At 41.9% G+C, this 26,764-nt stretch overlaps 5 protein-coding genes across 6 annotated transcripts in view; 3 read left to right on the top strand and 2 right to left on the bottom strand.

Moving 5' to 3' along the window:
* Nucleotides 1–214: 214 nt before the first annotated feature.
* cUnh12orf43 (chromosome Un C12orf43 homolog) lies at nt 215–3,068 on the bottom strand. Its single transcript, XM_080044654.1, has 6 exons — nt 2,681–3,068; nt 1,591–1,621; nt 1,263–1,361; nt 1,081–1,151; nt 883–970; nt 215–784 (listed from the first exon to the last, which is right to left on the bottom strand). Exons 1-6 carry the CDS (start codon nt 2,796–2,798, stop codon nt 439–441), a joined length of 753 nt encoding a protein of 250 aa, XP_079900780.1. The 5' UTR covers nt 2,799–3,068; the 3' UTR covers nt 215–438.
* Nucleotides 3,069–3,284: 216 nt separating this feature from the next.
* unc119b (unc-119 lipid binding chaperone B) lies at nt 3,285–7,331 on the bottom strand. Its single transcript, XM_080041609.1, has 5 exons — nt 7,028–7,331; nt 5,874–5,987; nt 5,112–5,220; nt 4,780–4,952; nt 3,285–4,637 (listed from the first exon to the last, which is right to left on the bottom strand). Exons 1-5 carry the CDS (start codon nt 7,260–7,262, stop codon nt 4,525–4,527), a joined length of 744 nt encoding a protein of 247 aa, XP_079897735.1. The 5' UTR covers nt 7,263–7,331; the 3' UTR covers nt 3,285–4,524.
* Nucleotides 7,332–7,766: 435 nt separating this feature from the next.
* On the top strand, nt 7,767–9,927 carry pop5 (POP5 homolog, ribonuclease P/MRP subunit). The gene is made up of 5 exons (XM_080040089.1): nt 7,767–7,813; nt 7,896–8,032; nt 8,666–8,815; nt 8,928–9,011; nt 9,376–9,927. Exons 1-5 carry the CDS (start codon nt 7,794–7,796, stop codon nt 9,507–9,509), a joined length of 525 nt encoding a protein of 174 aa, XP_079896215.1. The 5' UTR covers nt 7,767–7,793; the 3' UTR covers nt 9,510–9,927.
* Nucleotides 9,928–10,822: 895 nt separating this feature from the next.
* Nucleotides 10,823–18,529, top strand: rnf10 (ring finger protein 10). 2 transcript variants are annotated; one of them, XM_080043925.1, is made up of 17 exons: nt 10,823–11,360; nt 11,869–12,050; nt 12,168–12,373; nt 12,454–12,544; nt 12,655–12,839; nt 12,982–13,118; nt 13,258–13,412; nt 13,615–13,743; nt 13,909–14,179; nt 14,823–14,956; nt 15,253–15,370; nt 15,482–15,583; nt 15,705–15,839; nt 15,937–16,028; nt 16,131–16,188; nt 17,046–17,207; nt 17,319–18,529. In XM_080043925.1, exons 1-17 carry the CDS (start codon nt 11,198–11,200, stop codon nt 17,387–17,389), a joined length of 2,391 nt encoding a protein of 796 aa, XP_079900051.1. In that variant the 5' UTR covers nt 10,823–11,197; the 3' UTR covers nt 17,390–18,529. The 2 variants fall into 2 exon arrangements, with proteins under 2 accessions (XP_079900051.1, XP_079900050.1); XM_080043924.1 differs by having other exon boundaries at nt 17,316–18,529.
* Nucleotides 18,530–19,354: 825 nt separating this feature from the next.
* LOC307264336 (uncharacterized protein) overlaps nt 19,355–26,764 on the top strand; it is a 31,519-nt gene continuing 24,109 nt past the window's right edge. Inside the window, exons 1-5 of the mRNA XM_080045727.1 lie at nt 19,355–19,552; nt 21,344–21,438; nt 22,878–22,941; nt 23,056–24,366; nt 25,158–25,221. Coding sequence (XP_079901853.1) covers nt 23,072–24,366; nt 25,158–25,221 — 1,359 coding nt within the window. The 5' untranslated portion in view covers nt 19,355–19,552; nt 21,344–21,438; nt 22,878–22,941; nt 23,056–23,071. The remainder of the gene's footprint in view (nt 19,553–21,343; nt 21,439–22,877; nt 22,942–23,055; nt 24,367–25,157; nt 25,222–26,764) is intronic.

Here is a 26,764-nt window from a genome sequence, read left to right as displayed (position 1 = left end):
AGTAGAGAGGATTTACGTTTGATATAGCAATCAACTGAAAATCAACACCAAAATGTATTTTTATTAAAGTGTTTAGTACTATTCCGAAATTGTGCATTAAGTTGAAACCTGAATGTTGTTAACTGCATTTTTGAAATGTAACTGCCTCTAAATGCTTTTTCCCCCACATATCTTTCATGACATAGTAAAAACTTTTTAGACAATAACCTGTGTGAACAGTGGTATGAAAAGATTTTTTAATTAAAAAAAGCTTCCATGTAGAAAAACTTTACCTGTCGTGTATTTTGCTGGGTGTTTTGAAAAACATGGCTCCCTGAAATATACTCAAAACGTTGTAGAAAATATCTTACCATCCCATCTCATTTCAAGCTTGGGACAGTCTACGGACTGTAGTGGAAACTGGAAAACAAACAAAAGAAACATCCCATAATGAACGATTCAGTCCAAAGCCTCTGTGTTTCCTTCACGCTTCTTTTTCTTTTTCCGCTTTACTTTGACTTGCGTGTCTTCCTGCTCCTTCGAGTTCCCGTTTTCACCTTTGCTCTTAGCATTAAGTTGAGGACCTGCACTGTCACTGTCTTCTTGAATCACTTTCCTCTTTTTCTTTTTCTTCTTCTTCTTTTTCTTTACAACTTGGCTCTCCTCGTCTTCTTCTTCTTCTTCTTTTAGTTTCTCCTCTGCCGGGGGAGTAGCGAGTGTTGAGGGCAGTGACATTGAGGGTATGAGATCTTTGATGGACACAGCGGCCTCCTTCAGCCTCGCTTCCATCTCGCTGTCACTGTCACTGTGACAAACAGAGAAATGTCTGATGTTAAATTAAAAAGATCAATACAAACTAATAAAGGTCTTCAGGAAAAAAAACAAAAAACAAAGATCATGTACCTTGAGCTGGGAACTCGCCGACGCTTCACAGGGGCTGGGGGTTCCTCTGCGGTCTGTCCCGGGATTGACGAAGAAAACAGACGAAACCCTGCAAAATGACCACAACAAAAACAATGTGGATAAGAGATCCTACATGCATAGAGAAGATAGCAGAATTATCCTAAAAGAAACAAGTACCAGAATGGAGAGAAACGTTACCTTCATCATCAGCATCACCATTAAATTTTTCTGATTCCACACGGGATGAATTTCCAGTCTCTGTAATCAAACTGACAATAACAGGGATTGTATGAGTCAGGTGTGAAATATGTACATCTATTCTTGTCAGACATGTGTCATTGTTGCAGTGAAAAGCCTTTATGGGCAGACAAGTTACTTACTTGTCAAGAAAATGTCCTAACTTTTTAGCGACGTGTATTTGAAACCCTTTGGTGACCTGGAGCTCGTTGCCATCATGTTCGTGGTCTGCGACAACGACACTGTTGCACAGCAAAACAATATTCAAAATTAGAAAATATCCAAATCCTGCCATTTTCATTTCATGTTACACATTGAATATGTGGCTGTAAGTGGGACACTTGTACTGTTTCAGCTTGCAGGAATATAGCCTACTTATAAAGGCTACTTTACACTAAACCGTGGAGATACAGATACCTGTAAAATGGCTTACAGTAATATACAAATTGTTTAATCTGACATTGGGCTTACCGCTTTGACTTTTGCTCATTGCTGTCTCCATCTACAACAAACAAAGTGGGCAGCAGTTAGGTTGTCGTCAGGTAACTTATCTTTTATTTTCAAATGGTAATTTTATTTTTCAACTTTAGGTGCTCTTACCGTACACGTAGTGCAAAAAAAAATGGTAGAAATAGTTTACCGTGGTTTAGAAATGTGGCTGACGGCTGTCAATTATAGGTTAAAATCAGTATTAAAACTAGTACGCTGGAGTTAGCAAGCTCTGAAGTTCAGTAAAGGCCAGGACACACCAGCCCGAAAATCGCCGTCGTAGAGTCGATAGGGGGTCGGGAGACGAATCTGTTTGGTGTGTGCCGTAACGTCGGCCGACGTAGAGGTCGTCGGGCTTGTTTTGAGCCTGTCGCCGCCGATTGAACATGTTCAATCGGCGGTGACAGGCTGGCCGACCGTCTTTCATTTGGAGCAATTTGATTGGTGGAGGGCTAGCGAATCAGTGAAGCCCGGAAGTGAGGCGGGTAGCACAAACAGCTAACAACAGCTAGCCATCGTTTTAATGTGTTTGTTCGTTTCGTTTTGAGAGTACTCACATGCATCAACCCTTGTTGACTGCTCGACACCATGCTCGACACTCTCTGCTAAAAATTGTGCTCTTATGGTCCATAAATATAAATACGTATTTCTATCTAATGTTTATGCTCTAGAGAGCTGTCCCATCATTTCCGGCTTTCTTATTTTTTCGGGCCACAATACAGATTAGCGCCGCCTGCTGTTATGGAGACATTACGTCCCGCGCAAGCAACAGAGCGTACGGAAAGTCAGCAGTCAGTTTGGTGTGTTCTCTGGCCGCGACGGGAAGCCTGGAGCTTCCTGAAACGGCCGACCCCATTTTTTGCGTAGTCGGAACAAGTAGAAACAAGTCGGACTGGTGTGTCCTGGCCTTAAGGACGACTACACGTAGAAATGTATATTTCTGACAGTGATGAAGCTCAAGTAAGGCACGGACTTCTTACCCTGCCTGTGTGGCCTTTCTACTGGATTTTAACGGTCTGAACAGAAATGTTCCATTCGTCTCTCACATATAACATAACAGAAAAACTTGCACCTTTCTTCATGTCAGTTCGTGTCTCCCAAACAGCCTCCTGACACCGTCTAAGCACCTCGTCGTCGTCGCTACTGGAGTCGTCAGAAACACCAACCATCTTTTCAGTGGCCGCCGCCATGATAAAAGCATGTGTTCTGCTGTTTTGAGCTGGGAACTCTGGGTAATGTAGTCAGTTCGTAAAGGAGCAAGGAAGTTTGCGATGAGGACAGAATAAGGATTGGAACATGGACATATAAAGAAAGGATTGGAAGCCCATGAAATGTGTGTATTGAAAACAATTCTCACACTTGTTTTAGGGCTTCTGCCTGATTTAAAAGCAAAGTACACTATAGTGTTCGGCCAAGCCGACCGTTTACAATAGGAAGGAATTAATTCCTGCCTTTCAGTTTGATTTCTATTAATTTCTGTAGGCTACAACAAACAAGACAAACAAGGAACATTTTTTAAACTCTTCATTGTTGGTGTGTTCAATGAAGGTCGGACATCTCAACTTTTCCAGATCTACTTTTTCACTAGATGATATGCATCACAGCTTCTTAAATGACCATTCAAAACGACAACTCTGATAAAATGTCAACAGACAAATAAGTAATGCATGCTTAATTAAGGTAGGATTTATTGCAAGCGAAAACTGCATGAGATTGTACAGGTTTAGAAAGTAGTGACAGGAATCTTGTGTATACTGAAAACATTATTGTAACAAACAAGGGGCGAAACCACCAGTATAGTCCTTAAAACAGGGCTTCCATGATTAGACAAAGACACGAGTATACCTAGTATCTGCCCCATTAAAAAAAGCATAAGCTGCATTATCCCTCTGTGCCGGCATGTTGTGCTTGACAGTGGTATATCGATGGTCGACAGGGATTGTAAGCACAGGGCAGTGACAACTTTAATAGGTGTACAAAACTGTTGGACAAACTCAGCTCCCAGAGATCATTCAGTGCTGTTGAGCCAAATAAACCAGGAAGACCTCAATGGATTGAATAACCATGTGACAAAAATTGAAGAGAATAAAAAGAGCAGACTATAAAGTTGTAAACATGGATGGCGTAATGAGAAAGTCCAGTAACTCAGATTCCGCTGCCATCCTGTCCTTTTCATGTATCCCAGTGTGCAGAGGTTACAGAGATAAGTCCCCAGTCCACAGCCAATGATATTGAAAAATGTTTTGACATAGAAATGAATCATGTTATTTAAGTCAAAATAATTCCACCTTAATTTCCTTATCAAATCTACATCAAGCTTAAATATCCGACATGACCAATCCGAATGACTCGCAACTGATAGTCAATATTTAGTCAAACAATGTCTCAACTAGTGCTACATGATCATCTATGACTAACAATACTGTAAAACAGCTAGTTAATGCTCGCCTTTCCATATGGGAAACACAATTGTCACTAACGAAAACAAACATCAACTTATTATATCTACATACTTAAGTAAATAAAAAAGGTAGAACTAACGGTCTAAAGGCTTTGCAATGAGATGTCTGTAACTCAAAGTGTCCCTTACCAGCAGAGACGGCAAGTGGTAACATGATACTCATCACAAACTGAAAAGACAGAACAAAAGGGTTTCAGTTGGATTTAACAGAAATATTTAAAAGAACATTTTGTAGTAGTCCAGGAAGCTGAGCCCTCTGAGGCACTGATGGTTGGATCCATGATTCCAAATGAAGGCAGATGTGGTTCGTTGATTCAGAAGAATGTGCTCACGTTGGTAGGAATGTCACCCAAGGTAGAGAATACTTCTGTGCCCCCAAACAGAAGCTTTTGGATGGTTGTAATCCAGGAATACAATCCCCTCGGAAGTATCACGCACATTCTGCCCTTCAGGTATTACAGACCACCATTGTAGGCATAGTCTGCCTTGTTGTGCATGATGAGTTTGTTGTCCACAAAGTAGAAACTGTCTGATCTGGTCTCGTAAGGGTGTGCCACCATTTGGCGAACTGGAAGGTGAAAAGGAGGATAGGTAGGAAGGAAGAGAGGTAACATGAAATAAACAAAGATCGACATATGGATTGTTACGTGAAAATATGCCTGTAATAGCATTAACATTAGTGGCTGATAATAAAATAGGCTACAACTCACTGAGGTCGTCTGGAAGCTGTGGAAATTCATAAATGTGTTCACATGTGTTGCGGCTGTTTGGAATGCAAAAACCAAAGTCAAAGTCAAAGTTCTTGAGAAGTCGTCCCTGGAAGTAATGCCTCTCAATCATACGAAAGCTGTTAATGGGTCGGTCGCCCACCGTGAACTCCACGCTGAGGGTTAGAAACAGAGACAGGAAAATACTTATTTACAATTTAGTTGTAACAAAAAGTAGCAAACAACAAGTTGACTCTTTGGAGGCCGAATGTTAAAGTCTAATTATTATGCTCTCGGGTTATTTCTAGTCAGAAAGTTGTGTTCGAATTGCTTACGTTGCGCCAACAGTGCACAGTTTTAAGAAGGCCGGTGTAAACTGATATCGCACAAAACGCCCTGCGCTGATGTCAGCATCTCCACCCTCCTCTTCACCCTCCACAGGACCTAACAGAAAAACTGGTTTAGAGTGGCATTCACAATTAACAAGATAAGAAAAAAGCAGAATAACTGGTAACATTTTGTTTGTCGAACAGGTCTTCGCTGATATACATATTTTTAAATGATTGCATTGTCAAATGATCAAGATGTTTTTTTTTTTTTTTTTTTTAAATAGTACTTACATGCATGTTTTACTTGTAAATAGAAGCAATATAAATGTTTTGAGCATTGTTTCCACTCATGGGACTTAGTGTTCACCTATATAAATCAGACTGGGTATAAAAGTAACCCAGATAGAGCATAAGACAATGTGGTGGGAGCTACACACAAGCACAACCCTGGTAACAACTGCCATTCTCATGTTTGGTAACTCAGGGCTTTGTTGACTTTACGACACCCGAGGGCTATAACAGAACATCATCACTGTGTCTGTACACATGCCTCCCCAAACTGTTCAACTCAGAAAGGATTTAGCTTCCCAGTGACAACAGAGACACAACAACCGTTACTTAGCAGGACGTGTAACCTGGTAATTACTTCACAAAACTTGGGCTGTAAAAGAAAACACGTCATGTCAAGTGAAATTAATCTCCATGAGAAACAATTTGTGAACATTGTTTGAGCTTGGCAGAGCGGAAAAAGTAAAAAACGCCACTTACCGCTGTTTGGAGGTTTGGCAATCTCAAACAGCACCGTTCCCGTCTCCAGATCTCTGATTTTGAAACGTGTAAAGTCAATGCTGAAGATATTGTCTTCAGGTTTGCAAAGATAGTCTGTTAAGTGAAAAATAAGTGTGAGTTCATGTTGAGACAAGCAAACATAGGTTGTAAATAGCAAACAAAGGGTCCCTCTGTCCAATTTCACAAAAAGTTAGTCTTTGAAAGTTACAAATAACAACACTTATACGATTTATTTTTTTCAAAACACATTGGAGCGCCAAGGTTCGCCCTTACTTAAAAAACTGTGATAGCACTTGTGGAGCCATTAGGGTTTGTATAACTGTTTTTTGCTCCTGCAACTTGCACTTGCATTGGTGGTGAGTAATGCTATAGCACATTCTCCCAGCTTTTCAACAGTGTTGTAAGAGAGAAAGGGAAGTAATGCCATTGTTGTCTGGTCCGGGAAAAGGCCAAAAACAATGGGAGTGACTTTAAGCAATAGCTGCAACTGTGGCAGAGCAGGCAGACTGGGTGTCCGATGGCAGACCCCAGGGTTTGACCACTTCATAGAGTTCAGACAGGGCAGTATACTGGAGGGGTGGAAGGTGATGACAATACCAGTGGACCAAAGGGAAGTGTGCACATAAAAAGCTAAATGTTGAGTGGATATAGACCTGCATTGATCAAGCGGAAATAAATTACTTAATTAATTAATTACATTACCTAACACTAGTTTGCATTTTAGTTGTGCTTGCACACATATTTGCATAATCACCTTAATAAGGACCCAATAATTCGTGTTTGAGCAGGTTTGAAGCTTTTTGGCTTCCCCCAAGTGGACAGAATAAATCCAATAATGCAATTTTAAGGACAAGGGGCCCAGCACAATAATCCCTGGGGGGTCCTTACAACTCCCCTGGTTACATCCTACTCTCCTTATGTTTAAGGCACAAACAATATGAATATCCACTCAAAACATAGTTAGACATAGGCTATAAAGTTACCCGTTTGACCAATTTAACAGGTTACTCGATATATTCATACAACTGACCGGAAAACTTGTCACTTAGCTACAATTAGCATACTGTACATTGTGCCGGTTGAGCGGTGTAATTTAACCGAATTAAATTACCACAAAGTTCACATAAACGTACCCTCCGTGACAGCCCTAAGTCCCAGGACGTTGTCGGGGGAAATATCTCCTCCTCGAGCCCGGAGTTCATCCTCTGTGACCAAGGGCCACTTCTCCGTGTGACTGCGCCTCGACTTGAGCTTCTTCAGCATTCCTCCACCCGTCTTCCGTTCCTTGTGGCTCGTATCCGAGCCGGTGTCCCCGTCCGTCTGACCTTTGCTGACTGTCGGTGCCGTTTTGTTGCGTGAACCGTTCATTCCGGACCCTGTAGCAATAATGAAAAGAGTTTGTTTGCGCTTCTTATTGTGGGAGCGACCATGGAGCGACTTGACAAACTGCGGGTGTAATTTCAAGATGGCGTTAAACGCGTATGGTAGACGGAAAAGTAAGATTGTGATTGGCTGAGGACGCTGGCGATTGTCATAGTTACCAAAGGGTATGAGTGGTTTACTGCCCAGGCCTTCCCGTTTTTTCTTCAACTGGGTGTTACTTCTTGTTAAACGAATGCTCTGAGTTAAATTAGACATTTTATTCAAATGTGTCAGTATACAAGCTTTCATCTTCCTTCAGTTAGATATGTATAAGGTATTCAGTTTTAGTGTTTTGGAGTTTTCGTAAACAGTTCGTGTTGATCCATAGATAACTACAAATTCGTGCTGCCCAGTGTCTTATGTCAAGTACACCCTGCATCGCCGATAATGTCCAGCGTGTGGCGCTAAATCAGCTCTGCGGGCGGCAGATACATTTGTTGACGGAAGTTCCAACAGCAGAAGAAGAAAGGAGCTGCCATGGTGCGTGTGAAGAATAGGTAAAACGTGTTCTTGCTGTTTACCATTAGCTCATTTACTGTTTTCACTACTTGCTTCTGACGGCTCCTCTTTTGTCGGTAGGTATTTACTGTGCGAAGTCAACGTGTCCGACCGGCGACAACTGTTGCTGCTGGATGACCGAGCTGTTTCAGCGGCCGTGAAGGCAGCGGTGGTCCAAATACATGGAGACTACGGGGCAGCTCTCTGCAGATTCGTTTGTAAGCATTGATGGAAGCTGTATACATGTTTTACATAGGTGAATCCAAAAAAATACAATATTAAAATGCTCTTGTAAATTCAAATTAAGAATACGCCTACTACATACAGAATTGGAAAAGTGGTCATGCACCTAAATGGCCTTAATCTGTGTGAGTATTATGTTGACCTAGCCTACTTTAATTATTCTCAATGCTGCGTTAACATTTACTACGTTGTCCAATGTTGTTGCAACAGTGGGTCAGATTTTGAAAAATGATACTGATCATATATTTTGTATGTATATGTTGCTTTGAAATAGTCTAGAGAATATGTGATGGTGTGTAAAGGTATTTATATTTCCTTACGAAATCTAAGTAGCCTACAAGAAGATAGAAATTGAAGTATTCAAATGAAGTTCAAGTACATTATTTCAATGAATGTACACCACTGCTTGTAATATGAGGAGAAATTAATTGGTAACAGAATATTACTTAGTCAACGTTTTCCAAAATTTCTATCTTTAGCATGAGAAATATATTACTCCCACTCGGGTGATGATACTGGTCCAAGAAATAATCAGTCATGACTCTGAACTTTCAAGATATTGCTATATTGAATGTGCTCTCACAGTACTGTTATTTCTTCTTTTACAGTGAAATATCTGAATGCTCATACTGGAATAGTATTCCTGCGTTTCCCCAAAAGGTGTTACAGACTCCTCTGGTCAGCATTGCCTTTCATCACCAGCATTAGAACTCATGAGCAGAATATCCCATGTTTTCTGAATTGTTTGCATGTGGGAGGTAAGAAAAACACTCCAACACACACATTCTATAATAAGACATGCTTCTCTTTCAAAAACTTTCAAATATGAAAAATTACAACAATTTTGTTGTTTGTTTATCTTTGCTTCAGGAACTATTAGAACATGTCAGAAGTTTCTGATACGATACAACACCAAACAGCTCCATCAAATGCTCCCCACATGTAAAACCAAAGGTAAGAAATGAATTTGAATGATAATCTAATATCTAATTCTTAATAACAATAATATCGGTCTAATTCTCTCAGATCATTAAATAATCTGAATGCTGAACTCTGCTCATTCACTAGGGGTCCATTTATTTATTATATATTTCTTGTCCTTTTGTTTTTGCTTCTTTATATTTTTTACTTAATATTATCTCAACATTAACTTTAAATGTTTACAAGTGTTGAACATGAATCTTACAGGGTGTATTGAAGAATTTCACCTAACTTAACCTCCCTTTAAATTGTGTATATTGCTGTTTGGTTTAATTGAGACTTCCAAAAGTAGAAAGAAAAAGGCTATTGAACTGATGGTCCCTTTTTTCATTTGCAGAAGAAAAGAAAGAGATTTGCAAAGCAATTCGGAGATGCACCCTCCCAGGAGGAAACAAGGCTGTGTTTGAAGATGAATCGGAGAGCGAGGGAGATGATGATGAAGAAGAAAAAGAAGAAGAAATACTTTGTTAATCCCCTGGGGGAAATTCAATTTCAAGGAGAGTGACTTCACAGCATGCCATAAAAGGACACACAGGTGTAGCTCTCCTTGGAAGTCTGTTTCTGACCATTTGTGTTACAGGACTGATGGAAAGGAAGATATTCAACATTTAAAGAAAAACATACCCAGCTCTGTGGAAATATGGTTTATTTCTACTTAAGAAAACTGACTGACTCTATAGCTGTCTTGGACACAGGGACACTTTACATAATGTTTATTTTACCCTAAACCCTTATCTCTTATAAACCAAAAAAGGGAGCATTCACATAGCACAAAACAGGACTATGGCCAAATTCTGAAGAAACTTTTTGAAGTTTAAATGCATTTATTTTGTATTTATTGTGTTTTGTGCTATTATTTTTTACAAATTAAAACACTTTTTGAAAATGATGTTGTTGTCATGGAGTCCTAAGTAAACTGCTGCACACGCTTATCATCCACAACTATTTGTCAAAAAAAAATCTTATGTGGTTCAGACCATGTTGCTTTCAACCAAACTAGAAAAAGCTCATATGGTGTGACTCTCCCAACCACATTTTAAACTTAAAATTAAAACTAAGGAAAAACAAATGCAAATCTCTTCAAAAAGTACAGAATGATCTGACAGATGTCTATTTGGGAGTAAGTTATTTTAAAGTCTAGGTACAATATTTTAGTTAGCTATGATTAAATAGATTTTGTCCAAAAAATCAATGCCATATGGTGTGACACCAAATTGTGATATTTAAATGTGTAATTGCTTCGACACCTTTGGGTGAAGAGTTCCCTGTTTGATCAGGAAGTACAGAAAACATTTCGGTAGCCTCTCAGTGTCTTTTAGTGTGACGCTTTTTACATATAAGTGCCAAAGATAAATACCTTTTTTGTCATTACTACATTTATATCTATGTTGTGAGATTACAGTTGGTATGCTGTTAGCATGCAATCATAAAATGACATAGCAAAAAATTGTCTAAAAATGCATGAAACCTCATATAGTGTGACAGGCTTTCCTGTCACACTATATGACCCATTTGTCACACTATATGATATGAAGTGCATTTTCTTACATTTTAGTTAACATTTTATTCTTGTATGTTATAGCTTACAACTCATTCAAATGTAAGTTTTTTCTTTTTATAAACGTTTTTGGTCCACAATCACATGAAAAAAGGCGACTACTTGTACATTACTGCATTCAATATAAAAGGGCCTACATAGTTGATAAAGAAAGCGTTTATTACTACATGTCCCAGAATGCTTAGCCAATAAACCAGTACAAGAAGAAACATCCGGGTCTCTCAGGTTTGTGTTGGGCGACCTGTCGCCATTAGTGCAAGCTCGGCGTAACGGACATATTTTTTGGGGTTAAAATCTTGAAATTGTCTTGTTTTCCAACTTTTGGGAAACATTAACCGCCTCGTTAAAGGCGTATTGTTTTCCTTAACGAGTAAAAACGTGACATTCGGGGGGTCTTGGCCCCGCGTGGCGAGCTTTCGTCCTCTCTTCCAACAGCCTCCATTACTTGAGACGCCGAAATCGTGTCTCTTATTTTTCTCTTTGTTAATTTGTCAAGATGTCGCCGTGATGGGTTCTCCGTGTTTAATAGAAATGAATCGGGGCCTTCGTCGCCTGACCCGCACTCACTGCAGCCCGCTTTCTTCCTTCGTTTTTCTGTTTGATGCTAGAGAGCTCGGCGGCTCTCTGCTCGGTTCTCGGCCTCAACAACACTCACTGCACGGAAACAAACATGGAGAAAAACCCCAACAGCAGCACCAACACCAAGGTTCCGCCCCGTTCCAGCTCCACAGGCCCTACTTCGGCTGAATCCAAACCCAAAACAGGTAAACTCGTCGCTAAGCAACATAACCTCTAGGTTATCGAATATGGTGATTGTAATTTACAGCTAAATTGTCCTGTGGCCTGTTGGGGCCTAGCAGTAGCGCAGGTGGAGTTTATCTGGTAGGGCTGACGTCGCTGTCAAACATTTCACCCTAATGTCTACACAGCAACGTATTACTATTTGCACTGTGTTCATGCACCACAGCTGTCATGGAGCATGGAAATGGAGGAACATGTCAACAATCATCTTATGCACAAATAGTTGTATACCCAGCTAGTTCTATAATGTATGCAATTATCCAGTGAGGCCACTCTCTGACTGTTTACAGGGGTTTTTGTCTGATTGTGAAATTGTTCCCCCTGGGAGTGTATTTCTAACATAGGAGTAAACCTATTTTATGTTGCTTTTGTAGTCTAAATATATTTCTTAAACGCCCTTGCACATGATAGTTAAATGATGTGTTTATTATAATATCAAACTCATGTAGACATTGCATTTTTCTATTTCAGAAAGTAAAAATGGAGGCTCCAAGCGCTACAGCCGCAAGCGCGAGCCCTCAATTCCAAAAACCGACAGTTTCCCAGGCACTCGCCGCACCAATTCACAGAAAAGCAAGAATTTTGACAAGAGACCCTCCCAGAGAGGTGGAGGAAGACAGTATGGAGTTGCAGGCGGAGGACGACGCGAGGAGGTTGGTTCTGTTAAGGTCTTTTAAATATAGAACTGAAGAAAACTTTTAAAAGAAGCACAGCATCAGTATTAGGTTACAATATACGTCACATATTCTTGTCCACCTGTGCCTCTCCAGGTAGCAGAGACACGCCGGGCCGAGTTTAGCCCGGCTCAATTTGCTGGACCGAAAAAAGTAAGCCTGAATCACCTGCTGAACTTCACCTTTGAACCTCGTGGAGGTAGTGGTGGCTTCGGAGATGTTGGCCACTCCGGTTGGGGCCGCCGAAACAAATGGGGCCACAAGCACAAGCCCTTCAACAAGGAGCTTTTCCTGCAGGCCAAGTAAGCAGCCCCTTGGATCCGTACAATAAAAATTATATGCTATTGAGAGCCTAGGAGTTCCCTAACTTTGTGTGTTTCAGTTGCCAGTTTGTGGTGACGGATGACCAGGACTACAAGGCCCACTTCACTGATCCAGACACTCTTGTCAACTGGGACTGTGTGCAGCAAGTGGTAAGTCCTTGTCATCTGTCAAGCTGTGCTACAAGTGCATAAGACGTAAAGCCCATATTCGTTTACATACTTTGACACGTAATGACGATCCATTTATGTTCCTTCTCCAGCGCATCTACAGTCATGAGGTGCCGTCTTGTCCTATCTGCCTCTACCCTCCGTTGGCAGCACGCATCACGCGCTGTGGACACATCTTCTGCTGGCCGTGCATGCTGCATTACCTGTCTCTTGGTGATAAGAGCTGGTCCAAGTGCCCCATCTGCTATGAGGCCGTTAACACGGCTGACCTGAAGAGGTAAGCGAGGAATAAATAAAACAATGTAATTCTGAAGTAAAGACTCACTTAAGAAAAACACTCGGGCCTTAACATTACAATAGTTTAATTAATTTCATGTCTAGTTTATCCACAGTTTCTAACACGTGTTTGCTTGTTGCAGTGTTGTTGCCATGGAGACCAGGCAGTATGTGGCTGGTGATGAGATCACCATGCGTCTGATGCGGAGGGAGAAGGGCGCTCTGGTGGCCATGCCCAGCTCTCAGTGGGTGAAGGTTGAGGAGCCTGTTCGCTTTGGAGGTGAAACACAGGAGCATCTTTGTTTATGAATGATTGTTTATGTTGTGGGAATAATTCATTATTGTAGATAGGAATACCAGAGTGCTTTCCAGAGTTTTCTTTAAATTGCTTCACTACCCATTCAATGTGTGTTTTCTAGATGCGTGCCTGAGCCCGTACTCCAAGCTGCTGCTCACCTCCCCGGAGCAGGCCCTGAGCCTGGTGGCAGAGGACAAGGCTGTCCTGCAGGCTGAGCTCAGCCAGGAAGAGAACGCCCAAGGCTGCTTCATCCAGAGCGCCCTTTGCCTTCTGCAGGTGTCTAAAGCTACAAACTATTTTGTCTATAGTCATAAATGAGGCAAACACAGATAATGGCTAATAAGGTTTTTGTAATGCCATTGAATGTTAAAGCAATGCATGGCTCTATGGAATGTGAAACCTACTCTATTACTCAGAATAAAATCACACATAGCTGCAGATGGACCATTTAACTCTTAACTGTGTCTTTATGGTTTAGGAGCAAGAGGAAGTGCTGCTCAAGCAGCAGAAGGCAAATGCGGTAGAGCATTTTGACTTATCCTCTCTGACTCTGGAAGAACCTTCTTCTCCTGTGGACGAAGTGGTTACTACCATAAGCAGCACCAAGGTGAGTCTAAAACTTATTTTCAACTGTCTTGTTTCACACTGTGTATATATTGGTGATGGGATCAAATTACTTTACTCATCAGTTTTTTCCCCAGCGTTGTAGCTTCTACTTTCATATGGTACAATGGGTATATGAGCGACCAGTAAGACATGTTTTCCTTTGTAGCCTGTGCTCCAGTACGCCTCTGCATTTGATGACGAGGTGGCAGAGGATGTCCCAGAGGCCACCGTGGCAGAGGATGCCCCAGAGAACACCGCTGCAGAGCTGCCAGAATTCCCTGAAGACATTTTGGAGTGTGTTCTGGAGGAGGCTCCAGAGGCCATGATGGATGCAGCCCCAGAGCCCCAGCCTGATGAGGAGAGCCGTGCCAGCCAGGCAGAGTCCGGACGTCCCTCAAATGGCGTGGTGCACGGACCCTTCTACTATTTCTACCAAGGTGGGTAATTTCCTGCACTTCTGTGTGACCTTGCAGGATTTCCCTGCCTATACATTGTCCCTCCTGGTATACTGTATTTGTGCAAATTTGGCACAATTAAAGATATAGTGTGTAACTTTTTCATATAAACACATGTCAGTTCATGTACATTCAGACCATAGCCAAATGATTTAACACAAGTTAATTAAGCCTATTAGCTCCACAAAACTCTCAGTATTTCTTAGTATGGCAGTGTTTACAAACTGGTGTCGCCCCCCCAGACACTGGCGCAGGAGCTCAAGAGGCGCCCATGAAAATGTTTCGGTTGTTGATTCTACTACTAAGAACTGCACAATCACCGAAGGCTAACCTTGTGTAGATGTGCCGACAGTGTTGTTGTAATTTCTCAGAATTCCACATGGGGGCGATTGACTATTGACATGGGACAAATCCTGCTCAATTCAGTTATTAATCAAAAAACTGGTGCTTGCTTGGTTATGAACATTTTTAATAAAGTAATATTAACATATTGTAAAAATGGTCGAACAAACAATAAAGGCTGTCCTGGGAGTTTGACCATTTAAAGTACAGTTAGCCTGTTTGTCTTGATATTCAGCTTTATTCTCATTTCCTTTTCCTTCCCGTCCCTCGATTCTTCCTCCAGCTGATGACTGCCAGCAGATGTTCCTGCATCCTGTGAATGTACGCTGCCTGCTGCGTGAATATGGAAGCTTGGAGGCCAGTCCTGACTCCATCACTGCCACAGTGGTGGAGATAGAGGGACACACGGTCACTGAGGTCAGGAAACAATCCTACGATGTTTTATATAAAAAATAAAGATTCTATTAACAGTTTTGCAAAGGTACATTCAGTGTGGTCAAATACATTCAAATTGTCCATATGGTAGCAAATAGCTGTTTAGATAGCGGTGGTTTAGCTGTTTGAGTAGAGCGCTTTACAGGTGATGACACGTTGTACAAATGTCTTCTATAATCTACCATTGTCTGTTTACCACTTAACTTGAACTTTTTTTTGTTTTAACGGCACACACTGTTATTGCTTTAACTAATTTTTCATGCATGGTTTTGTTGCAGGAGATCCGTCGTCGCCATCGTTATCTGGCTCATCTGCCGCTCACATGCGAGTTCAGCATCTGTGAGTTAGCCCTACAGCAGCCAATCCTGTCTAAAGAAACTCTGGACACATTCGCAGGTTGGAACCTTTTTTTTTTTTTTCTGTTTTCAGTTTTCAGAATGTGAATATGCAAGTGTAGCAAGTACATTTCATAGATGGATGGTTAACCTTTCCTTTAAAAAATACCAGATGACTTGGAGAAGAGAAAGCGCCTGAGGCAGAAGAAAGTGAGGGACGAGAAGCGCAGAGAGAAGCGAATTGAGATTGAGGAGAACAAGAAGCAGGGTAAATGTAAGTACAGCTCAGCAGGTCACTATTATACTTCCAGAAACCTGAACACAAATCCAAGTGATTTCAAACTGAGGTCTGTAACTGTCTTTGCACTTGTGTGTTTCCCCCTCCCCCCCCCCAGATCCCGAGGTGCATATTGGTTTGGAGAACCTTCAGCATTTCCCAGCATTTGGGTCTCCGCCTTACAACTGCCCCCTCACGCAGCCTGAATTCACATATGCCCCCCCTTCACCCCTCAGCAGCAGTCCTTCCTCTGGTAAGACCTGCTCCTCAGTGCTATAGGTTTCATCCGTGGCTGTTTATGGTTAAGAATTTAAACATTGTGAGTTGAGAATTTGTTTTGTTGTTTATAGATGGGATGAGATTCCCAAGTCTGAGCGGGCAAAGCTCTTCACCTGTTGTGGGTAGTCTGGAGGACGACTCCCACTGCATGTCCTTTGCACAGGTGTGTATGGCAGAGGCCAATTTGGCAACGTAATCCCAAACTCAAGTGCTTATGTAACTTGTACACTTGACACGATGTAACCCCAACTGTGTTCCTGTATAGATGCTAAGAAATGGGAAAGCCAGAGCTGATGCTGGGCCCAGGATGACTCCAAAGAAAGGTAGTGCAAGATTGTAGATTCTGTGGTGATTTAAAAATGTTATGTCACAATAATGTTAACAGCAAAAATGTAATGTAATATTGACTCAGAAACTCGCATTGAATGTGTACTGTTAGTGTCAATTTAATATTAGTTTCAACTCCCTTTGACATTTAAGAAAGGTCACAACATTATGATTATGTTTCAATAGATTAGTAACAGTGTAAATAAGGCTGAGTTTCAGAGAGCTGCAGCAGTCAACTATGAATTGAGTGGAATCACTGAAATAATGGCAACAATGTTGGTCAACTGAAACTATCAAATGACCTAAACAGGTTGATCTTAGCAAAACCAGGAACCGGACAATACTTATATAATTTACATGTATATTTTCTGCAAAGGTAACTAAAGCTGTCTAAGGCCGTTTGAATTTAATTAAAGTTCTTTACTTCACTGATGTTGCCAAATGGTTGGCTATATACATGGCCTCCAACTGAAGCTAGAATTGATTGACTATTTCTGTTCATGCACATCTGAGTTTTAACCAAAGCTTGTACCTTGCGACGTGTGTAATATTCCATTTAGTATATTTGCACTTTTCTTGATTGTATTATACTATCAACATTTGGGGTGGTACATTTGGAATCAAGGGAAACATTTTTATAATTTATCGAAGCACTAATCCTCCAATCAATAAACATATTGCTCTGCGTCAGTTGGTACAAGTAGCGTACAACATGAATAAGTGGGGGTGAAATAACTAGCCTTCTGTCCTATTACATATTTCCTGTAAAACCTGTTTTTTATTTCTATGGCTGATAAGCAGTGTAACTCCCTGAAGGCTTCCTGAAGTCAGTATTGTGTCCTTTGCCATGCAGATGATCTGCTAGCTCCCCCCGCGGCAGACAGCGATGGAGAGAGCGACGGGTCGGACCGTGTCCCTGTGCCCAGTTTCCAGAACTCCTTCAGCCAGGCCATTGAGAAGGCTCTTCTCAAGCTTGATGATCCATCTTCTCCTCCAAACCCTGTGGTTGACCCAGGTCCGGCATCTATGATTTAACTTTAGAAATTACATTTACACATCCTTTCAAAAGCTTAAGTGGTTGCTCTAAGACATGCACTCATCCCTGTTGTCTTTTATCTTTCAGAAGACAAAGGAGGAAAGAAGAAAAAGAAAAAGCAGAAGCTTCTGTTCAGCACATCCATGGTTCACACAAAGTAGACAACACTGAAGTTCCATTTACTCTTTATATTATTTCTTGAGTTGATCTCCCCCCCCCCCCCACTGCTTGCGTTTTGACCTCCATGCAGATCTCTCTTAGAACGATGAGCTATTGAAAATAGGTTTTAGTGTGTAACCAAAGTTCATTCTGCTTTTAATCATTGTTCCATGGTCTTGAGATCCACCCTTTGTTTGGCATGACATTATATTAATTTACATAATTGTGTTGTTATACAGCTAGGTGAAAGCTTTGCAGCAGCCTTCTGTCACACTGATAGCAACAGGGCTAACATTTTGTTCAGATGCTAAGCAAAGCAAGGACTATAACAAGCAGCATGCTGCTCTCATATTGTGTGTGCCTCAGGCTTTCATGGCATCACATACCTGATCATACCTAACCTGCATAGTGCTCTCTGTCCAACCTTACTGAAGTTGACCATGAGCGCTGCATCTAGGATCCAGGGGGTAATATGGATAAGATCAATCTAGGGTGCTATATTAGAGTAGCAGTCAGCCAGCTGCAGGTACGTTGCACCTTTAAATATTTCCAGGATACTAGGTGCTCATACATGAAAAATGAATGTAACTTCACCTTTTAAAACTGATGGAAACAAATAAAAACATTTATTTTCAGTGTTCATCACCGGCATTAATGTGGGCTAGCATCTCCCTTTTCGGAGGATACATTTGGGGAATTGGTGCTTTTATATCAGTGCCCTAGTATTAAATAACAACATGAATACACAATGTTGAAATACCATTGTTATGAAGTGAAAACACAGTATTATAATAAAGAGATTAAGTCTGTTGGTACAACAGAAACCCCAGTATATTCTGGGCCAACCATAAATAAGCACTTTGTTCCCATTCAGTTTCTCATCTGTTTTAGAATGTTTACTAGTTTTTAACATTGCCCCCCCTGAGTTTATTTCAGTGTTGAAAATGTGTGAAGCTAGAGAATTGCTAACACCTGAAGAATGCTTGTTAAAGCGGAAGAAAAGTGGTTTGAACATTTGATTTGTTTGAGTGTTCTTTAATTCATCTTTTATTTCGAGTAAGGTAATGGGCTAGTAAATATAACTAGTCTGTTGAAACGAATAAACAATTATGCACAATCAAAGAACTGACTGTTTGATGCTTAACATTCCAACGCCAATAAAGGAACAATGGTTTAGTGAGGTCAAAAACTAGAAGTCATCGTCATCTTTTTGATGCAGTGTTTAGATATTTCCACTTGGGGGCAGTACAGACAACCCTAATGCTACAGTACAATCCTTTTATTATAAAGTAAGCCACTGGGACAGTTTTTCATACACTGACTGTCCGCTTAATACCAGGGTAGGAGCAGCGTCAGGCACGTCAAAACGCACAAGGCTATTCAAATACATATTTTAATGTGGGTTTACTTGTTCATGATATGCCAATTGGTATGTTCATTCAGACGGGCATTAACATTTCTTATTCTGTTCAACTTTTTGAGACTCCGTTTCAAAGTGTTAATTTTCAACTGTAAAAATGAACAATTTATTATATATAGCTGGGACAGGGTTAATCTCGCACAGCCAGACCAAACCACAGCTAGTGACCGGGGTTAATCCAATTTTCAGTCTATTAGGCTAAAAATGCGTAAAGTTATACAAATTAGGATCAACATCAGACCGGAAAGGAGAAAAAAGTATGAGTTGCACCCTCTTATTAATATTATAGGTCCATGGTTTTACCGATAGTTTTTCACCCGGATACTTAAATCATGTAGAGTAAAACTGACTCGTTCGCAGACCGTTTATGTGTAGGCATACATGAATGCTACTGTTTCGTCTTTTCTTTTAAACACTCCTGTGATGCAGTATTACGTGTATTAATGCGCTGCACTTTATTTTGACAGTATAACCGGTTCGCATGTGTCGTAGTGGCTCTCTTGACAGTGGTGTGGTGGAGGCTAACCAGTCCGTGTCTAGTCTAGCCCTGTCAACAACACTGCAACCTGAGACGGGACAACCAGCAAGTGGGCTAGTAGCTAAGTAAACCAGCTAAGTTAGCTACTCTGCTAACCCTTGAATTAACCAACTGTCACGACTCGTCATTATTCTATTTATTTTGCCAGATATATTGTGTTTAAAGTTGTTTCGACAAGAGAAGAGGATAAACTGACTTTCCCGTTCGGTAAGTTGTCTCCGGTTTGGATCAAACAGCCAGCGAAAGACAGGTTCAGTCAGTGTTTCCATTTTGCGAGTCCAGCCTCTTGAGTTGTTAGCTCACCGTTGCTAGCCAGCAAGCTGTTGCGTTTATCTTTTTCCTCTTCTTTTGAACTCTATGGAGCTCGCACTCTACGTTTGCCCTGAACGCGTCGTGCTCATTCAATACTTTGTGCACAGTTTGTGTGCAATAAATGCACTGCTGCTCTAAAGCACGCCAATTCTTCTCTTGAAGCAAAATTGGACCGGGTACTTTCCGAGATACGAGGTGGTTTAGGTGAGCAGACGGGACGGGACGAAGGGATAACACTTGTTGCAAATTATAGACTCGGACAGACTAGTTTAAATGGTTATTGCTATTGCTAGTATATATGTTTTGAGTTAGGCACAATCCATTTAAATGAATTGTCACATGCACAATCATGTCTCATTGTGCTTACCCCTGTGATGGACCTAGAGAACCTCAAAACCTTACCTTGATCTACTAAATCGTGTGCTTCTTATTACTACTACATATCCAGGTTAAAACTCTTCCTGGCAGCCAGGACACAGTTTTAATATATAGCTTTGGATGTGTTGCTGTATTTTCAGTGTCACACTCACACGAGAGACTACACTTCTTGTTTTTAGTTGTAAATGGTTCAGTTGACATGAATTTATGAGGAAATTTCCTCTGCATAACTGGCTGAACCAGGTTACTGGCATGATATCTCTTGCTTGAAACACTTAGAGCCAAAACATAACAAACACTATGCTGGTTTACCCTATGCCCTACTCTCCTCATATTATAGGCTATTCACTTCCTGCTAGAAATCAAAGAAATGGCAGTGTCTTGTGTTTTTTGGCTAATTCCTTCTTAAAGAGTTGCCTAATGTTTTGAGCATCCAACATGCATTTTTATCATGCTAGGAGGACCGAGAGTAGTTCATCAATCTTCAGTAACGAGTCTTATTGAAAATGCTGGTATGTCTCCTGAGGCTATATAAGGCAGACACTTTTCCCCTAATCCCCGCTGTGCTGCTCGACCCACCATCACAGCGAATGTTTAGCATTCCATCTCGGCGAAGGCACTTCCTGTCAACATCGAATGTTCAAGTTTTTAACTTTTGGATCTCAGTCAGCCGAGCACAAGTCGCTGTGTTGTTGTCGCTCTATCTTTTCTGCCTCCTTTTCTGTCCTTTCCCCCGTTTTTTAATGCAATGAATGTACGGATACAAAATGATTGAATTTGTACCGGATTAGTTGAAAGTGGTCGGTGAAATGTATCACTTGATGTAGATTAAATGTGATGCACGTGAAAAGAGAAAATGGAAAGACATGGTTCAAGGAAAAGGGCAGCCCAACACTACTGTTTTTACAGTATTTATAGTTCCAATGTTGACCGATTTGAATTTACATAGATATAGTAAGCTGTGTCTGATTGATGGCAGGTGAGCACAGCACTGATCCAGGACACTGCGATTTGCAATACAAAAAACAGGAAAATGTGCGTGACATTTATCAGCATTCAGTTAATGGCTTTCCTCTTGGATGTTGTTGTTGTTTTACATCTGGAGCTGCCATCAACTGAATGTATGGGTGTGACCATGTTTACTCAAGTCTTTGTCAGTAAACATTATCATCTCATCTTTGTGGAGGCGTTTGCACAGTCCCCTAGTAGCTCTGCTGTGATTTGTCTGTACCGCAGCCTTTAGCCTCAGCAGTTTTGACGAGTGCAAAGCTGGTGTGCTTTGTTGACACAGAGTCTGTTCCTCTTTAGGCTCCCTTCCACTCCTTCCACCTGTGTGCTATGACATCACGGCCGGGCTACAACAAAAGCCAGAGCTCTACGGCGGACGCTTGACATCTGGTCAGGTAAAATATGCTGGGATTATTGGCTGCAGTGGGATCCACCGTGTCATCTTCCCCCCCCCCCCCCCCCAAAGAAGTGTTGCTGGTCTTTTTGGCGGAGTTATCTCGACACAGCAACATGTGGAAAGCATTATCAGACGTGAAGAAGGGAGCCTCTTAAAGGGCCAGTGCAGAAGAAGTGCTTGAGTCGAGTTGTGATGTTATCTCACTATTGAATAAACTGATAAAACAGGTTATGGTCATAGTGTGTGAAAGGAAGGGAGTCGGGTGAGCTTTCGACTATCTTATATTTATCATACACTCTACCTCCTTCGTCAGTTTGAGATGACCAGGAAAGTTTACAAGGGGAGGAGCCAAATTTTTAAGGTTTACAGTGGAATCCCCATTCACTGTCTAAAGCCTGATCAGCCTGTATTACAACACGACAAAGAGAACAATGGCATTGTACAGTTGTACAGTACATCCCCTGCCCTGTCTCAGGAGCCACCTTCATGGTCCATAGTCCTGAACGACTGCACCAATAATTCAGCCGAAATAAATTAATTTGACAGATTACAACTGATTGTGACAGGTATGTTAAAGACTAGTAGTATAACAGCGCTTCAATATAAGTCAAGCTAAGGCAATGACTGTATTGGCTCTAGGCTTCCATAAGATTTATTTCTGACATTCCATATACATTAACACCTCTTCTCTTGCATTTTTGAAAAACCAAACGTAGTGCAGAAAGCAATGATACGTCAACTGAAAGAGGATTCAAACTCAAAGATTGTAGCTAAACAAATAAAGCATAATGTAAAAACAAATTGACGGATTAAATGTATTGTAAGTAACTCTGCACACACCAGGACACAACTGGTTCTGAAACAATAGTACCTTTTAACATCATTTTCATATTTCATTGCAGAAAAGGCAGTGGTTTAATCGATAACATAAATGATTACGTTCTCATTTAGTTTCACCGGTTCCAGGCTCCCAGTGCTGTGCATGTCAACTCACTGGGGCGTTTTAAAGGACTTGAGCAGTTGCTAATGTTATTAGGTCCTCTTCTGCTTACATAAGTATAAATGCTTGCTGGGAAAAGGGTCTTATTTATAGGAAAAGCTAAGGGGTAACTGATGACATTACCAATAGTTCTAGTAAGTGTCCCAGTAAGCCACGGCAGCGTGAAAGTGAGTCAGCATACACATTGCCAGGATCCTGAAACTAAAGAAGCTGAATGGAATTCAGCCATCATTAAATGCATTATTTACCCCCCGTGCTTTTCCTACTGTGACATGTCAAAATCGCTTAATGAAAAAGGCCTTTAGGATAAAGGAGAATGTGCATGATTAGAAAATAGTCCCTACCTGATTAATTGTCTAAACCTTATTCAGCTGTCAACGCATGTTCTTAAACCGGCTACAGTGATCATTGACCTTGTGTAAATATCTCTCCCTCAGGTGTATAGTTCTGCTGCAGCGTGAGGCACTCCCAAGACAAAGTCCACAGTAATGGCTAGACAGAGTGAGTGCTACGATGCTAATTATGAGTTTTGGGTTACAACTCTAATAATGAAAATGACAATAGATAAGTTCTGTTTTTGTTGTTCTGACAAGAAGCTTCTCTTTTTGCTTTAAGGTGGCGTTTGAAGAGGATGGCTGCTCAGGTGGAGGTTCAGACAGGGGAGGTTGGGAGGACAGTGGCGGGAGGCCACCTTCACCTGGGCCCCCTGACCGACTCCAGCAATCAGAGCCGCATGGAGATCCCATCCATCACTCAGGCCCATATCATCACTCCAGAACCCAACAAACCTGTCCCAAGCCCCAAGCCACGGCTCACTCCCAAACCTTATGCTGTGGGAAACACCACTCTTAAGCCCATACTCGCCCCTAAGCCCCACACCAAGCCTCGGCCAGAGTCCACTTCCCTTGCTGCACCAAAACCAGAGCTTTCATCAAGCCCAATACCACAGCAACCAGCTGCCACTGACAAACCCAGGCTGACCAACCCCAACCGACCTTCCTCTACCTCCTTTAAAACGACCAATAAGTTGAGCACTGGACAAACAACCAAGCCAGTAGCTCAGCCATTCAAACCAGCCCCTCCTCTTGACCCAGGAGACCCCAGCAGACCCAATCCTCCTGTCCCACCAGAGAGGCACAGGCCTTCTGCATTGAGCGTGGCCTATTCCAAGAGCCTCAATAAAGCTCCTGCAGCAGAGTGGTCTGGAACCACTAACAATGAAGACAAGAAGGTCCAGAAGACACCCGGCAAAGGTGGGACCGCCATGACCAGAGCCAAGTCCATGGGTTATCTCCCTCAAGTGGGGCTGGAGGAAGAAGAAAAGGAAAAGCCTAAACCCGAAGAAACAGTTTCAATGCGACCCAAGCCCAGAGGCTCCAGGCCCAGACCAGTGTCAGCCATCTTCCTTGAAAGTCCAACCAAGACAGAGGCACCAGTACCTGTCCCCCGCTGGGTCGGGAGACGGCCGCTTTCAGCCGATCTCACGTCCAGATTTGAGTCTATCGGTCTTTCACTCCACCGTAAAACTCCCCCGGCAAATCCTAAGAATGACACTCCAGAGGAGAAGGCACTGCCTCAGAAGAAAGACCAGGAGAGCGCTACACCACAAGGTACTGATGGTGTAGCTAAGCCTGCTGCCTCAGACCAAAGCGACAAAAAGACAGTAGAAATGACTGATGAGGATAAGCGTGAAAGTCGGGTCAAGTCACGAAGCAGCGTCCTGCTTGATACGTCCTCTACGGGGACAACTGCCACAGACCAAGGGTCTGATCTTCAATCCCCAGCGCAGCCAGTCCTTGAGAGCGAACCAGCAGTGGGTGTTAAACAGCTCATTAAGCAGCTGACAGTGGACCCAATACCAACACAGAGCCCTGTCATCAGACCACCAGTGAAGCCCCGCCCCCTGCCTCTTGACCTGACCAAAAGGTAAAAGCTGCTCCTGAAAAGTCAGCCATTCTGGAGATTGTTGTCAAAATCACTTTTTGTCAAAATCGGTGAAAATCTCCTAGTGATACACTACCTGTACATATGGTGTGTGCACTGTAAAGAAATTCGAGTGTTAATACACAGCCTAGGCGCCGTGAAAAAGCATGTTGCTAGCAACTGTGGGCCCCCTTTGTTTACAGGAAGTTTACAAAGCCTAGCCTATATGTTAACACAGATTATTTTTCAGCACACACACAATACATACGTATGAATCAGGTATGAGAGATTCACTGATTTGAACAAAAGAGTGATTTTGACAACAAGCATGCTCCAGAATCACTGACACTACTGGGATAGTTCAGTACTTTTGAAGTGGGTTTGTATGAGGTACTTATGCATAGTTAATCTGTTACCTGATGCAGATGGCTGTCAGTGCAGTCTTTTTTAGGAGTTTGGAAGATAAATCGCTGTAGCAGAAGTCAGACTGGGGGCCAGTAGAAAAACCTGTTTTTGCCAAGTACTTAAATGCTTACCTAAGAAATACATTTCCGTTCAATTTTACTCTAAATGTAAGATTTTTACAGCTGATTTTCAGCAGTGAACATATTTTGCATTACTATGTAAAACATGGCCGAAATGCATTTAAAGTGCGAAAGGACCTTTTACAACCCCACTTCAGAAAGGCTGAACTATGCCTTTAATGTATTTTCAGCCTGCTTTTGTCCAATGTCTGTGTCCAGGAGTCCCATTGTCATGCATGGCTTTTGTCTCGTTTGATGTATGTTGATCAGGTTTGCATCCGAGAGCAGTGACTCAACAGAGCGCCATGACCTCAGCGGCGATCCTCAGAGGAGGGTAAGAGAGAGGGACTAAGCTCTGTTGGAGCTGGATTCTGTTGGGCTCAGTCTATGTTTAGCAGGCAAATGAGAACCGCAATGAGAAACAATGTTGCAGTGTAATGCTGGGAAATGCTTTGACATGATATTCTCTAAACAGAGTTCCATTTTAGTGTGTTTGTTGTCTTCTCTCGCCAAAAAAAGGCATAGAAACACAAAATGCACATGCACCTAATACAGGTAAAGTCTGAGATCTTTGAGAAAACTAAGAGTGTTTACATTAGCTGTCTGTCTGTGTTTAGAAGAAAAAGTGCCATAGAGGAAATGGGGCATTGCAACACAAAGAGTTGTCACTGCCATAGATACAAAGCTGTGAAACCTAAGACGAGTGGCACATTACCCATCCCCAATGGCTGCCGGTTATGAAACACACAGAAAAGAGATCACTGGGGTGAGGTCAACACAGGGAAGCTTTGATTACCACCTCTGCACCACACCCACTGTTATGAGGCCAACATAGAACAAGGGGATAGCGTTTCCTCGCTGACAGTTGTTAAATCAATAATTTTGCCTCCTACGTGTTTTGTATTTTCTGTTGTCAAGTCACATTTGTTTTGATCTCAATTTTTTTAGTAAAACATTGAGACCAGCCTGATCTCGCGAGCTTCCCATTGCAGGGTTCGACATAATAGCCCGATGGCCCGGGGCCAGTAAAATCATATGCAGGGCAAGTTGATTGGCCAGTCACTGTCCCGCCCGGGCCAGTGACTGGCCAATCACAGTTCAGTATCTTTTTGTAGACTACATCATGGTTCATTGAAATGCGCGTTCTGAGTCGTAATGAAAGCAGTGTTTATTTAAGACTCAATATAATAAACCTAATATAAAATATATTTTTTAATGAAAGGCCAGTGGACAACCGATGCGTGGGCGTTTTGACAGGCACCGTTGGCAGAGCTGCCTACCGTCCGCCTGCGAGTCGACAAATCAATCGACTTACTCTGCCCCCTTTCTTTCTTCCCACAGCAGAGGTTGAGGCGCAGAAAATGATAACTGCGCTTTTCCTTTATCTGCCGCCGTAATGTTACAATATTTGCATCCAAGCCCCAATGGTAATACAAATGAGAGGCGTTATTTAAACGCTGTGAATGCGTCTCCGGTGATTGTGTCGGTTGTAGACAGAAACGAACGGAGGGACTCCGCTCACTGTACAGTTCCTATAGTCGCGCAGTTTGGCACTGTGTTTTCAGGCTCGAGACATTCAATCAGATAGCGGAAGTCTTTCCCATTGAAATCGCTAACGGGGAGAATATCCCCGGTTATTATTTTAGCCACAAACCACAGTTCATCTGCGCGGCGGCTCACTCGCTGGCGAGATCACACGGTGAAACGCTGCTGTGATCGGACGAAGGCATTGTGTGTTTCTAAGGTGATTTAACGTCATAGTCTTAGACGAGCGTTTAACTTATGCTGCATATTTTGCACTGCATTGTTTTTTATCAATAGTTTGAAAAAATGGTCCCACACCGGACTCTTATATGTGAAGCTGACACTTCATGGAG

Source organism: Ammodytes marinus, assembly GCF_949987685.1.
Source record: "Ammodytes marinus genome assembly, chromosome: 2".
In the NCBI taxonomy this organism is placed as follows: domain Eukaryota; kingdom Metazoa; phylum Chordata; class Actinopteri; order Uranoscopiformes; family Ammodytidae; genus Ammodytes; species Ammodytes marinus.
The sequence above is the reverse complement of the archived record's forward strand: the minus strand, read 5'-3'. Positions and strand labels throughout refer to the sequence as shown.